At 44.8% G+C, this 15,406-nt stretch overlaps 1 protein-coding gene across 1 annotated transcript in view; it reads left to right on the forward strand.

Moving 5' to 3' along the window:
• The window catches only part of TSPAN14 (tetraspanin 14), a 91,906-nt gene extending 85,545 nt beyond the window's left edge, over window positions 1-6,361 (forward strand). Inside the window, exons 8-9 of the mRNA XM_040320715.1 lie at window positions 629-748; window positions 5,800-6,361. Of these exons, the coding sequence (XP_040176649.1) occupies window positions 629-748; window positions 5,800-5,871 (192 nt within the window). The 3' untranslated portion in view covers window positions 5,872-6,361. The remainder of the gene's footprint in view (window positions 1-628; window positions 749-5,799) is intronic.
• Window positions 6,362-15,406: the final 9,045 nt, after the last annotated feature.

Here is a 15,406-nt window from a genome sequence, read left to right on the forward strand (position 1 = left end):
TTGCTAAGGGGATTTCCCAAAAAAAGCAATGTTTAGGTCATAGCGGTAATGAGCCTGCTTATTTCTGTCCCAGGATAATCCCCACAATTACCGCCCTTCTGTTCTTCATCAAGTCATTATTAAAGGAAATGTAAAATGGTTTTGCATGTTTACTTTGTTTATTATGCTTTTTGTATGCTAATAAATGTAAAAAAGTTAGTAAATTTTTTGGCCTGTAAATACTGTATGAAATGTTATATTTTGCGATAATGTAGCGGATGTAGCTGTAGTCCTCCTTTTCCCAGGGGAGGCGTCTGTACTATTCTCAATCGCCTTGTTTACCGGACTTGCTGAGTCATCACAGTAGGTCATCCCTTGTCACCGAGTTGAAGATTTAAAGTGGTTGTAAAGGCAGAAGATTTTTATTATTTTTTATACCTCACTGCATTCTATGTTGTAAGGTATAAAACAACGCTTGTGTTTTGTAGGCTGTGATTTTGGCCCCCATTGGAAAAGAATGGCAGCAATGGTAAGGGTTAATCAGGGCAGCCAGGACATGCTGAAGATGGAAGTCTGTTTGTGCAAAGTTTTCATTTTTGGCGGGAATGTACTGCTGACCTAAATTTATTTTCTTTTTTTTTATTTTCAGCCTCCCTCAGAAAGAGGCGATGTGACATACACAAAGGGGTGTATATCTGCCCTGGAGGCCTGGCTACCAAGGAACATCTATATTGTGGCTGCAGCTTTCTTGGTGATTTCCATTCTCCAGGTAAGCTGGCATTGGACCCAATTGTGTGCCCTTTATTTCCTCCTGTACTTCTCAGCCAGTACCACGGGTGGGTCTACTCCCTGAATCCAAAAATATCCATCATTTTACTTTAAAGAAAAGTTGACCCGTTAGATTCGTGGTCTCCAAACTGCAGCCGGTGGGCAAAACGTGGCCCTTTGCTTGCTTTTATTTGGCCCTTCAGATGCTATTTCTCCCTGACATAAAAAATGGGGTATTACTCCTCCCACTGACACCCAATTCCCAATCATGGCGCATACATGTTTCCTCTTGCACTAATGATGGGACACCTTTTCCCCCCCACTGATTCCAAAGATGGGGCACCATACCTCTCATTGATACCAATGCTGGGGCACTATTCTTCTTACCGATACCAATGATGGGGCTCTATTCCTCCCACTAATACCAATGAAGGGGGCACTGTTCTTTCCACTGATACCAACCATGAGGCACCATTTCTCCCACTGAGGCCATTGACAAGGCACCATTCCTCCCACTGAGGCCAATGACGGGGCACCATTCCTCCCACTGAGGCCAACGACGGGGGGGGCACCATTCCTCCCACTGAGGCCAACGACGGGGCACCATTCCTCCCACTGAGGCCAACGACGGGGCACCATTCCTCCCACCGCTACACTATTCCTTCCACTGATACCAATGATTGGGCACTATTCCTTCTCCACCTGACCACAGGAGTGCAATGTCATTTTTTTTTTTACTTCCGCTGTCCCCAGTCTGGCCCCCTTTAACCACTTGACCACCGCCCCATGTCAAAAAGACGTCCTGTTTTTAAAGTTGAATATCACGATAACGGCAGCAGCTGCTGCCACAACCGAGGTATTCATCTTTTCAGGGGGCGGTGGTGTACACGATAACGGCGGTCTCCGCATTCGCCGCGAGATCGCCGTTATCGGTGGCGGGAGAGGGGCCCCCCCTCCCGCGCCCTCCGCCGCTTACCGGAGCCGTCGGTAGCGGCGGAGGGGATCGGATGTGTCCGGCAGCTGAGCGGGGACGGGACTGAAGGAGAAATCTCCTTCACCCGTCCTCATAGCTCTGCTGGGCGGAAGTGACGTCAAAACATCAGTCACGCCCAGCCTCTTAAAGAAACATTTTTTTTTTTGTCATTTGAAAAAATGACTTTTTTTTTTTTTATTTATTTTTTTGCATTTTAGTCTAAATATGAGATCTGAGGTCTTTTTGACCCCAGATCTCATATTTAAGAGGACCTGTCATGCTTTTTTCTATTACAAGGGATGTTTACATTCCTTATAATAGGAATAAAAGTGATCAATTTTTTTTTTTTTTTTATTTCAGTGTAAAAAATTATAAAACTAAATAAAAATAAATAAGAAAACTAAAAAAAAAATTTTTAAAGCGCCCCATCCCGACGAGCTTGCGCGCAGAAGCAAACGCATACGCGAGTAGCGCCCGCATATGAAAACGGTATTCAAACCACACAAGTGAGGTATCGCCGCGATCGTTAGAGTGAGAGCAATAATTCTAGCCCTAGACCTACTCTGCAACTCAAAAAATGCAACCTGTAGAATTTTTTAAACGTCGCCTATCGAGATTTTTAAGGGTAAAAGTTTGACGCCATGCCACGAGCGGGCGCAATTTTTAAGCGTGACATGTTGGGTATCATTTTACTCGGCGTAACATTATCTTTCACAATATATAAAAAAATTGGGCAAAATATATTGTTGTCTTATTTTTTAATTCAAAAAAGTGATTTTTATCCAAAAAAAGTGCGCTTGTAAGACCGCTGCGCAAATACGGTGTGACAAAAAGTATTGCAATGACTGCCATTTTATTCCCTAGGATGTCTGCTAAAAAAAATATATAATGTTTGGGGGTTCTGATTAATTTTCTAGCAAAAAAATTGTGATTTTCACATGAAGGAGAGAAGTGCCAGAATAGGCCTGCTGGTCAAGTGGTTAAGTCTGAAGGACGGTAAACATTTCTACATTTCACGCGTTTTGGACGGTCGGAATTTGGTGTGACAGTGTGTATGCAAGACAGCTTGAACGGAATTCCGACGGAAAATTCCATCGGATTTTATCCCATCGGAAATTTTGATCGTGTGTACAGGGCATTAGGCTGCTCCTAGGGGCGTCAGGCTTTTTTTCTTCCCTGCCTCTAAATGCCCCGGTATGTTGCCTATGTGTCCATGCACACCTAGGCTTTTAGCAGCGCTTTGTGTCAGGAAAGGAACACCCCACTGCCAGTGCTTCCAGGGACAGCAGAGTTTTGGCAGAAAAAATGCTAAATGCGTCTAAATGCTCTGCGTTTTTAGCACTTGAGCTTTATTTATTTCAGTGGCCAGAATAAATTATTATTCTGGCCAATTAACCACTTACCCCCCGGACCATATTGCTGCCCAAAGACCAGAGTACTTTTTGCGATTCGGGACTGCGTCGCTTTAACAGACAATTGCGCGGTCGTGCGACGTGGCTCCCAAACAAAATTGGCGTCCTTTTTTTCCCACAAATAGAGCTTTCTTTTGGTGGTATTTGATCACCTCTGCGGTTTTTAGTTTTTGCGCTATAAACAAAAATAGAGCGACAATTTTGAAAAAAATGAATATTTTTTACATTTTGCTATAATAAATATCCCCCAAAAATATATAAAAAACATTTTTTTCCCTCAGTTTAGGCCGATACGTTTTCTTCTACATATTTTTCGGGAAAAAAAATCGCAATAGGCGTTTATTGATTGGTTTGCGCAAAAGTTATAGCGTTTACAAAATAGGGGGTATTTTTATGTCATTTTTATTATATTTTTTTTACTAGTAATGGCGATCAGCGATTTTTTTTTTCCGGTACTGCGACATTATGGCGGACACTTTTGACACATTTTTGGGACCATTGGCATTTTTATAGCGATCAGTGCTATAAAAATGCATTGGATTACTATAAAAATGCCACTGGCAGTGAAGGGGTTAACACTAGGGGGCGGGGAAGGGGTTAAGTATGCCTGGGTGTGTTCTTACTGTGGGGGGGGGGGGGGGGGCCTCACTAGGGGAAGCACTGATCCTCGGTTCATACATTGTATGAACCGAAGATCAGCATTTCCCCTGCTGACAGGACCGGGAGCTGTGTGTTTACACACACAGCTCCCGTTCCCTGCTCTGTACCGAGCGATCGCATGTGCCCGGCGGCGATCGCGCCCGCCGGGCACACGCCCTAGTGGCGGCTGGGAGAGAGGACGTCATATTACGTGCTCTCGCCCAGCAGAGCCACCTTGTGGACGTATAATGACGGTGCGCCGTCGGCAAGTGGTTAAATGAATTGACATCCAAGCTCTTGATGCCTGTAAAAGCTTTAGACACTTGAAGCATCTGGCTTTTATTTTTTTCTGCCGACACATTGCTGCCAGGAGGAAAGGCTTCTAAAAGTTTGTAAATGGTCCCGGGTGCACGAGGCCTTGTTGTGTTCATCTAGTTCAGGGGTGTGACCTCCATTTCATTGCGGGCTACATCAGGATTATAGTTTCTCTCAAAGGGCCGGCTGAATCTGTTAAGACTAGATGTCCAGAGCACCCCACTCACCTCCCCCACATTTTTTACAGTGCACCCCCTTACCTTGCACTACTAACCAGATAAATCTGGGGGGGTGGATCTGGGAAGCAGAAAGTGCTGGAGGAGGACCGAAGGAAGGCTGGAGTCTGCTGAATGCTGAGCCCAGGGGGTGCTGCGGCTGCACAGAGAGGCCCAGGATGTAGGAAGAGTTCTGTCCTCCTCTCTACTGTTGACTGCTTAGACATGGAGGGGGACAGAGACTATCCTCTCTATAGCTGCATGAAGAAGAGCAGGATCTGGCAGAAGAGTTCTGTCCTCTTCTCTCCTGCTAAGACAAGGTTGGGGTGTAGACGAGGAGGGTGCCACAGCTGCAGTAGAGGTGCGAGGGCCACATGAATTGGCATCTGGGGCTTGTGTTTGACATGTGATCTAGTTGATTGCTGTATTTATTGGCATATAACACTCACTTTGTCACCCTGCAAATCAATTGCAAATGGTGTTTGCGTGTTATACGCCAATACTGCAATTTGGGCTGCCTCGGAGAGAACGGGGAGGGGGGCGGGACGAGCGCTGTCAGATTACATACAGCGAGAATATCCTCTTTACTCGGCGGCCTCCTGGGTCGACATTGGACCAATGTTCTGTCTATCATAGAAGCCGATTCAGGAGGCGGGACTTTGTATTAAAGAGGCTGCCGAGTAAACGGGAGATTCTCACTGTATGTAATCTGACGGCGCTCATCCCGCCCCCCTCCCTGAGATGGGCATTGATCAGGCTGCATTCATGGCAATGGGGAGGCTGCAGATGGGCATTCAAGGGGTTGCAAAGGTAAATGTTTTTTCACTTTAATGCATCCTAAGCATTAAGGTGAAAAAACATCCGACGGTACCGCTCCCCCCCTGAACCACCCGTTTTACTTGCCTCACCCCTCGAAAGTCCCGCACGTGATCCTCTTTGGTTCCCAGCCTGGCCGTTGATTGGCTAGGCTGGACGGATTGATAGCTGCTGTCAATCACATCCAAAGACGTGGCGCGCCGGGGGCGGGGCCGAGTAATACAGTCGGCAGCTATGCCCGCCGCTGTATCACGGGAGTGCGCCCGCAAAAGCTTTCCACCATGCGAGCTCGCTCGCATTAAGGTGGAAAGCTCTTGCAAGGAGGAGCCGAGACAGCCGCCAAGGGACCCCAGAAGACAGGGTTAGGGGACACTCTGTGCAAAACGAACTGCATAGTGGAGGTAAGCATAACATATTTGTTATTTTACAAAAAAAATATTTTAACTTTGGTGTTCCATTAAGCTGCATTGATGGGCAATTTTGAGGCTACAGCTGGGCATTGATCAGGCTGCATTGATGGGCACTGACCCTTATTTTGCTTTAAAGTTCTTTTATTTAAAATTTTAAGTTTTTTTTTTTTGCCTGAAACTTCCCTCTTAAAATGAAGGTGCGTGTTATATGCCGATAAATACGGTATTTTGGACTTAATAAAGAGTAACACTTTATTTTTTTGTTTCTCCAGATCTTTGGCATTTATCTTGCCCGAACATTGATGTCGGACATTGACGCTGTGAAAGCTGGATACAGATTTTAAGGACATGCCTGGAAAACTAGAAGTCTTCAGAGGATCCCTCTGTATGTCTCCTACTCTTATAGAACCATGACTATTATCCACTGGAGATCCTGAGCCAACGTCCCCTTGGTATCCTGTGATGTATAAACTGGAGCTTGGAAAGTTGGCCCCGTAGAGGACAACTGTGGTGCTTGGAAGGATTCGCTTTACCCTTCTGCATCCCTGCAGTGTTCTGAGGAAAAGGTGCTTCACCAGATATCCTTGTATGCCTCAGCAACCCTTTCCTGTGAGGAGACGTTCAATATGGACTGATCTCTGTTTTGTGACTTGACTGTTATTTACTGTTGCTGGACAAAACCACTGATATATTTGGGGGGAATCTCCAAAGTGTACATTTCTTAGGCGTGTCGCTGTAACAGTGACATGTCTCCACATGAGAGGACCACAATATGGCTTTAAAGAGTCACAACATGGAAAGTGTCATTTAGAGTAAACCAGTTTACAAAGGTCAGTTTTGTATTCAAATTGCAAATCTTTTTGATTCACCAAAGGCCTTGTTCACATGGGGCGCACGACAGTGTACTCCTGTGTGAGGCAGTGTTTACCCCCACCGGGGTGTACTAGTCTTCTGTGCTTTCCTGTCAAGGCAGTCCTGTTGTCGGTTGGCGTTACTCCCAATCTGACATCCATGTGGGTATGTGTCCCTGAACTCACACCCTCACCCACACGGGCATCAAATTGGGAGCAACCACTGTAGACATCAATGGGATGCAGAGAACACCTGAGCATCCCTGTGCAGGTAAACAAGGCCTCACAAGGGCCTTACTAGAGTATTCTCCGTGTGAATGATGCTGAAGTATGTACTTCAGAGAATCGGCCAATGAAAACCCAGCTCCAGCAAATGTTTTATTTTTTATTTTTTTTAGTTTGGGATCGAGCAAGAAAGGATTAAAGGAGATTTCTTTTGTACCATCACAAAAACAGGAAGTGGTTGAGAATGAGGTTCCAAACTTGTACTGGTTTTAAAGGGAATTTCACCTCACTTCCTGGTGTCTGTCACATACACAGAGGTTACATAGTAAGTGAGGTTGAAAAAAGCCACAAGTCCAACCTCTGTGTGTGATTATATGTCAGTATTACATAGTTACATAGTAGGTGAAGGCGTATTTACACTTTTGCCGCCAAAATACATTTGTTACATGTTTTTATTCATACAGCATATCTTAAAAAAAAAAAAGTGGCCTCTTACATTTTACTTTTTTCCTGAAAACTTAGGTTACGTTCACGTCACAGGCATTGAGCCGGCGTATCTTAGGGGGTAAATTTGACGTGATTCTGAGCATGCGCCGTTCGTACGGCGCTTCATTTACATGGGGTCACGATTAATTATAATACAACACGCCCACTACCAGCCTACTTTGAATTACGCGGGCTTACGTCGGCCCATTTACGCTATGCCGCCGTAACTTAGGGAGCAAGTGCTTTGTGAATACTGTACTTGCCTCTCTAGGTTACGTTGGCGTAGCGTATATGAGATGCGCTACGCCCTCACAGAGATACGCCGATCTCTGTGAATCTGGCCCATTGTTTTTACCATAATTAACCCTGATTTGAACACTGCCTGTCCTGACTAGTATGCAGTATGCGCAGTGGTCTTGCAAGCGCACTTTTTTGGGAAAAAATACACTTTTATTAATTTAAAAATAAGACAACAGTAAAGTTAGCCCAATTTATTTTATATTATGAAAGATAATGTTACGCCAATTAAATTGATACCCAACATGTCACGCTTCAAAATTGCGTCCACTCGTGGAATGGCGACAAACTTTTACCCTTTAAAACCTCCATAGGCGACGTTTAAAAAATTCTACAGGTTGCATGTTTTGTGTTACAGAGGAAGTCTAGGGCTAGAATTATTGCTCTCGCTCTACGGCAGCAATGTCTCACATGTGTGGTTTGAACACTGCTTTCATATACGGGCGCTACTGTGTGCGAGTTCAGCGGGACGGGGCGTGTTCCTGGCTCCTAACTGTTTTAGCTGGCTCCTAGATTACAATAAAATTTGTCAAGCCCTGTTCTAAGTAAACACTTGGGTAAGAAATGTATTTTAAAATATTTTTTAGCTTTAGCTGTGTGAATGGAACACACAAACACATAAAATACATTTTAAGGTGTAATCTCTTCAATGAGGATGAAGACAGTAGACGACTCAATGAATACTATTTTAGTCGACTAAAATACAACTAAAACTAAAATGCTATTTTAGTCAAGACGAAATTGAAATTTGACTTCAAAATTAACACTGGCCTGTAGTGCAGGTTCATAAATAACATATTCGATTTTTCACTCCAGCAGTATATAATGAATTTGGAAATTGTAGAGAAATGTTAACTAATTCATTCCAATTTAACCTCTTGACCACCGCCCCATGTCAAAAAGACGTCCTGTTTTTAAAGTTGAATATCTCGATAACGGCAGCAGCTGCTGCCACAACCGAGATGTTCATCTTTTCAGGGGGCGGTGGTGTACACGACAACGGCGGTCTCCGCGGCGGATTCGCCGCGAGATTGCCGTTATCGGTGGCGGGAGAGGGGTCCCCCCCCTCCCGCCGCTCTCCCGCGCTCTCCGCCGCTTACCGGAGCCGTCGGTAGCGGCAGAGGGGATCGGATGTGTCCGGCAGCTGAGCGGGGACGGGACTGAAGGAGAAATCTCCTTCACCCGTCCTCACAGCTCTGCTGGGTGGAAGTGACGTCAAAACGTCAGTCCCGCCCAGCCTCTTAAAGAAACATTTTTTTTTTTGTCATTTGAAAAAATGACTTTTTTTTTTTTTTTTTGCATTTAAGTCTAATTATGAGATCTGAGGTCTTTTTGACCCCAGATCTCATATTTAAGAGGACCTGTCATGCTTTTTTCTATTACAAGGGATGTTTACATTCCTTGTAATAGGAATAAAAGTGATCAATTTTTTTTTTTTTATTTCAGTGTAAAAAATTATAAAATCAAATAAAAATAAATAAGAAAACCAAAAAAAAATTTTTTAAAGCGCCCCGTCCCGACGAGCTCGCGCGCAGAAGCAAACGCATACGCGAGTAGCGCCCGCATATGAAAACGGTATTCAAACCACACAAGTGAGGTATCGCCGCGATCGTTAGAGTGAGAGCAATAATTCTAGCCCTAGACCTACTCTGCAACTCAAAAAATGCAACCTGTAGAATTTTTTAAACGTCGCCTATCGAGATTTTTAAGGGTAAAAGTTTGACGCCATGCCACGAGCGGGCGCAATTTTTAAGCGTGACATGTTGGGTATCATTTTACTCGGCGTAACATTATCTTTCACAATATATAAAAAAATTGGGCAAAATGTATTGTTGTCTTATTTTTTAATTCAAAAAAGTGATTTTTATCAAAAAAAAGTGCGCTTGTAAGACCGCTGCGCAAATACGGTGTGACAAAAAGTATTGCAATGACTGCCATTTTATTCCCTAGGATGTCTGCTAAAAAAAAATATATAATGTTTGGGGGTTCTGATTAATTTTCTAGCAAAAAAATTGTGATTTTCACATGGAGAGAAGTGCCAGAATTGGCCTGGTGGTCAAGTGGTTAATTACCCATTAGATTTTATTAGTCGACTAAAATGTCCTGGGGATTTAGTTGACTAAATACGACTAAAACACTGGCGTAAGACTAAAAATAGGACTAAAATGCCCCTTTAGACCTAAGACTAAAACTAAATGAAAATGACCATTCCTCACTCTAAATCTCAATCTAAACTTGAAAAAGAAAACATTGTGCTTGGAGTTGGACTTGATTCACAAGGCCAGATCGAGGCGCGTACCCCGATTAGGAAATAAGTGAATTTGACAGATTTGCAAATTGTTTTGGTAAGGTGTGTTTTATTTAACTTGGTCTGTTTATTTCAAGTATCATTTTCTGCTTACCTGCATCTTACTGTTTGAAATGCACTGGTGTAGTACTGATAATATATGGTACTGGTGCACAGAATTACGTCTCACTAATTCTATGGTAATCTGTATAACGCTCCCTGTAACGCAGCCCGGCGATTATGCAATTTTATTCCCTTCCAACACGCAAGAAAATTGCTCGGCTGACTCTGTTGTAGGCGGAATTCCTCCCGCAGCGCTATTGTGGAAGTCTCCCTGCCAGCAGAACACAATGAATACTCATAGCCGCTCTAGCCGCCGGCAGTAATCGCATGTAAAATATCCGACAGGCTGGATGGATTATTTGATTGCCTTGGGAACAATCCGCCTGCCCATAGATGATCGAATCTCACAGTCCCTACTGAACCATCCAACATTCAATCCATCTATGGCCGCCTTTACATTCTGAAATGACTTTTTAGTTACTATTAGCCAGATTCAGGTATAGTTACGCCGGCGTATCAGTAGATACGCCGTCGTAACTCTGAATCCGCGCCGTCCTACATTTAAGCGTATGCTCAAACTGAGATACGCTTAAATGTTGCTAAGTTACGAGCGGCGTAAGTCTTCCTACGCCGTCGTATCTTAGCTGTCTATTTACGCTGGCCGCTAGGGGCGTGTACGCTGATTTACGCCTAGAGTATGTAAATCGGCAAGATACGCCTATTCACGAACGTACGCTCGCCCGTCGCAGTAAAGATACGCCGTTTACGTAAGGCGTTTTCAGGCGTAAAGATAAACCACCAAAAAGATGGCGCAGCCAATGTTAAGTATGGACGTCAAATTTCACGTCGTAGGCGTAAGTCGATTCAGAATAGGGCTGGGCATAGGTTACGTTCACGTCAAAAGCATTGACTATTTACGACGTGATTTGGAGCATGGGCACTGGGATACGACTGCGGACGGCGCATGCGCCGTTCGTTCAAAACGTCATTTACGTGGGGTCATGCTTTATTTACATAAAACACGCCCACCTCTTCACAATTTGAATTGGGCGCGCTTACGCCGTCACATTTACGCTACGCCGCCGTAACTTAGGACGCAAGTGCTTTGTGAATACAGCACTTGCCTCTCTAACTTGCGGCGGCGTAACGTAAATTACATACGCTACGCCCGCACATCTTTAAGCCGCCGTACGGGAATCTGGCCATATGCATTCATTGCTTTTCAACTGTGGATGAGTTTTCCTAAATCTCTTCCTCCTGTATGCATAAAAAACCCTGGCTAGTGTAACAATATAGTATTATAATTTTATGCTAAACATGGAACTCCTCCTGTATTTCGAGGTACTATTGAGTTTATTAAAGGCCAATTGAACTTTCATTGACATGTATATAGATCGGTGTTCCTCAACTCAGTCCTCAGGGCGCCCCAACAGGTCATGTTTTCAGGATTTCCCTCATATGAAACGGCTGTGGTAAATACTAAGGCAGTGAAACTGATCAAATCACCTGTGCAAAATGATGGAAAACCTGACCTGTTGGGGCGCCTTGTGGACTGGAGTTGAGAAACACTGATATAGATACATTGAAGGTGAGGAAAGATATTTGTTATATTAGCGCTCCTATCCCAGTCCAAGGTACAGGCTGAAGAGAAGGACCACTTGTCTCTGTGTGCGCGCGGTGGTCTCGGCGCGGTGGTCTCGGCGCGGTGGTCTCGGCGCGGTGGTCTCGGCGCGGTGGTCTCGGCGCGGTGGTCTCGGCGCGGTGGTCTCGGCGCGGTGGTCTCTGCACTGTGGTCTTGCACGCCCACCGCACTCCGCAAAGCTCACAAAGAAAAGTTGCTCTAACTAAATGGCTCATGTCTGACTGCTACAAAGAAACCACTGTTTTCACACACACAGCACAGGGGTCTTCTCGGGGCAGCCTATCCTTTTTCAGATGTGTCTTTCTCTCCATGTTTTTGAATTATTTGGGCTATAAAGTTGCATTTAACTTTTGCTAAAACTTCTCCTCTCCCCGGTCGGTCCATGATGTCAGGTGCTACTATCATGGCTTGGAACTTGTACACTAGAGTAGAAAGGGATGGGTTTGTGTCAGTGCCCCTATTGGTTGTAAGATGTTGAGCATCAGATGTCCCCTGGGTTACTGAAAGGTGCTGATCACCAAAACAATGGCATGTGGACACCAACCGTTGGGCCTGATTGCTGCCCTTTCAAGGAGCCATCGCCTGGTCTACAGGTTGATGTTCTTAACCAACCACAATAGCTTCTCCTAAATCTAACACTGGGGAGGTGTGGGTACTTCCAACATTCTCCTCCCTCGATTTTAACATGTGTTTACATAAGCAATCCAAACCTGCATGTTAAAGTGAAACTTCAGTCATGTTTCTCATCTTTCCATCTATTAAATCTTCTGCCCTTGTTGTTTTAACTTTGGATAGTAAAACATTTTTTTTCTGCCAGTAAATACCTTATACAGCCCACTTCCTGTCTGGTAAAAAGCCTAGGCTTATGACATCATGCACAGCTCTCTCTCTCTATCTCCTGAGAGTTTGCCAGGAAGGGAGCGGGGAGTAATAAGAGGGCCAATGAGAGCTGGAGGTGTCTCGGTGTAAATCCAGAAAAAGAACATACCTTCGAGCAGTGGTCTTCAAACCTGTCCTCAGGGCCCACTAACAGGCCAGGTTTTATGTATTACCTTGGGGAGATTCAGACTAGAATACTGCAATCACTGAGCAGCAAATGATATCACCTGTGATGTATTTCAGTTATCTTGCAAACCTGGCCTGTTAGTGGGCCCTGAGGACAGAGTTGGTGACCACTGCCTTAGAGTATGGATCTTCTCTCGGCTACATGTGAATTGAGTTTGGTGGTCTCAGCCCGGCTCCCGGTGGGTGTGCTATGCAAGGTAAGCCTGCGCTTAGTACGCCCACCCCCCTCCCACAAAAACCACCACACTTACACGCACTCGAAATTGGGTTAACATGCACGCACTCTGACCACGCGGTCTCTAAAAAGAGAGGCGAAGGACTAACGGGGCTGGTTGAGCAGGCTAGATCCTCTCACTCCCTTATAGGGAGTCCCTCTGCCCCGTTGGGCTTCAAAGCGGAGCAGGTAGGGCGGGCTGTGTGGGAGGACCCCCTCACACACCCACCATTGCCACCCGGGGCATGGAGAAAGGTGTCAGATTGCCTCTGGGGGAGGCCTGCCTACTCCCAACTCCTGCAGTCCGGCTCCTCTCTCGAGTTCACGCACAAAATACACTTTAAAAAAAAAAAAAAAGAGTATGGATCTTCAAACTACGGCCCTTCAGTTGTTCAGGAACTACAATTCCCATTTTTTTCATGACTACATTTTTTATGTTAAAATGGTCATCTAACACTTGAAGAATAGGCAGTTGTCCCTGCATTTCATGCTTGATGTTTAAAGGGTAGCGCCACTTTTTGGTGGGGGGGGGGGGGGGGGGGGGGATGAGCAAATAAAGTAACAATATAGCGTATAAAATTGCTACACAAGTCCTATTGTAATGGAATGTTAATAAAAATGACCATTGCTTTTCAATCTGCAGTGCTGTCATTTTCCGTAACCTGGAGGCCTTTAGAAATGTCCTGCTTGTGTGATTGGCTCCCTGATTCTCCCAGAAGTCTGCACTGTCAGATTTTGGGCATCCCCTGCAGCAAAAATGTCATTTCTGCTTCGATTCCCTCAAAGGGAAATCAACGCCTATGTGATGCAGACCCTGACACTTGACTTTTTAGAACCTTGCAGGTGCAGCAGCTGATTGATTATAAAGTCATTCCCATTCATATTCACTTTGCACACAAGCGGCTATTTCTTTAGAATAACATAAGGCAGGGCTCGACAAATCCCGGGCGCCAGGTCGCCATGGCGACTAGAAATAGGGTCCTGGCGACTTGGCTTGGAACGGGGGCAAAAAAAAATAAAAAATGTTGTGATCTGGCACCATCTGGTGGTGAGCCATTGGTATTACAAGTTATTACCACCAGATGTGTAAGCTGGCGCCATCTGGTGGTGGCCGTTGGTTTTAAAAGTTAAGCATTACAAGTTAAACAGCAATTCTAATGTAATTTTTCACTATTTTCACTGCCATCTTCTTCCCTCTAATTAGAACCCCCAAACATTATATATATTTTTTATCCTAACACCCTAGAGAATAAAATGGCGATCGTTGCAATACTTTCTGTCACGCCGTATTTGCGCAGCGGTCTTGCAAGCACACTTTTTTGGGAAAAAATTACACTTTTTTAAATTAAAAATAAGACAACAGTAAAGTTATCCCCATTTTTTATATATTGTGAAAAATAATGTTGCGCCGATCGAAATGATACCCAACATGTCACGCTTCAAAATTACGTCCGCTCGTGGAATGGCGACAAACTTTTACCCTTTAAAATCTTCATAGGCGACATTTAAAAAATTCTACAGGTTGCATGTTTTGAGTTACAGAGGAGGTCTAGTGCTAGAATTATTTCTCTCGCTCTACCAATCGCGGCGATACCTCACATGTGTGGTTTGAACACCGTTTACATATGCGGTCGCTGCTCACGTATGTGTTCGCTTCTGCGCGCAAGCTCGTCGGGACGGGGTGCGTTTTCTGGCTCCTAACTTTTTTAGCTGGCTCCTAGATTCCAAGCAAATTTGTCAAACCCTGACATAAGGTAGGAATCTGCAACAAAGTTTGTTAAAATCCCAACAATGTATATTGATCACCAGTAGGGGAATATTTTTTCATTTTATTTTTCTCAAGAAAAGTGGAGTAACTTTTAAGTATTGGACATAAAGGTCTCGTATGCGCAGCCTTTGGCTTGTGTAAGAGCAACGTGTTCAGCTTGGGACAAGCTACAAGCAGGCTTCAGCCCCCGCAAGTCAAGTAGTGACCTACTGTAATCTGTGTTTACACGTTTCCTATCCACATTGCTCTTGTACAAGCTGAAGCCGCTGTTTTAACTGGCTAACTGACCTTTTTTAAAGAAAAAATTTCCCTGGGTTTTAAAAGAATCAACAGCTTCAAGTACGGGAACGTCTGACTTTAACCACTTGCTTACTGGGCACATATACCCCCCTCCTGCCCAGGTGAAATTTCAGCTTCCGGCACTGTGTCGCTTTAACTGACAATTGCGCAGTCGTGCAACGTGGCTCCCAAACAAAATTGACGTCCTTTTTTCCCCACAAGTAGAGCTTTCTTTTGGTGGTATTTGATCACCTCTGCGGTTTTTATTTTTTGCGCTATAAACAAAAGAAAAGCGTAAATTTGGAAAAAAAGGGAAGGGGACTGACTGGGGGAAGTGACTGATCTGTGTCCCTATGTACAAGGGACACAGATCTGTCTTCTCTCTCCCTGACAGGACATGGATCTGTGTGTTTGCACACACACAGATCCACGTCCTTGTCTCTGTAACCGCCGATCGCGGGTGCCTGGCGGACATCGCGGCTGCCAGGCACGCGCATCCCCCTAGTGGCTGGAGGCCGTATATAGACGGCCTCCCGGCAATTAAGATCCACACTGCGACCGCATAAAGTCATACGGCCGTCAAGAAGTGGTAAAAAAACACCTACTTGCCAGCCCAAGAAGCCTGACGCGTCTGACGTCTTTAATGCATTCCTCTGGCCCTGGCCACCATATTGAATTTGGGATCCTATTATGACTTCCTGA

The sequence above is a fragment of the Rana temporaria genome, chromosome 8 (assembly GCF_905171775.1).
Source record: "Rana temporaria chromosome 8, aRanTem1.1, whole genome shotgun sequence".
In the NCBI taxonomy this organism is placed as follows: domain Eukaryota; kingdom Metazoa; phylum Chordata; class Amphibia; order Anura; family Ranidae; genus Rana; species Rana temporaria.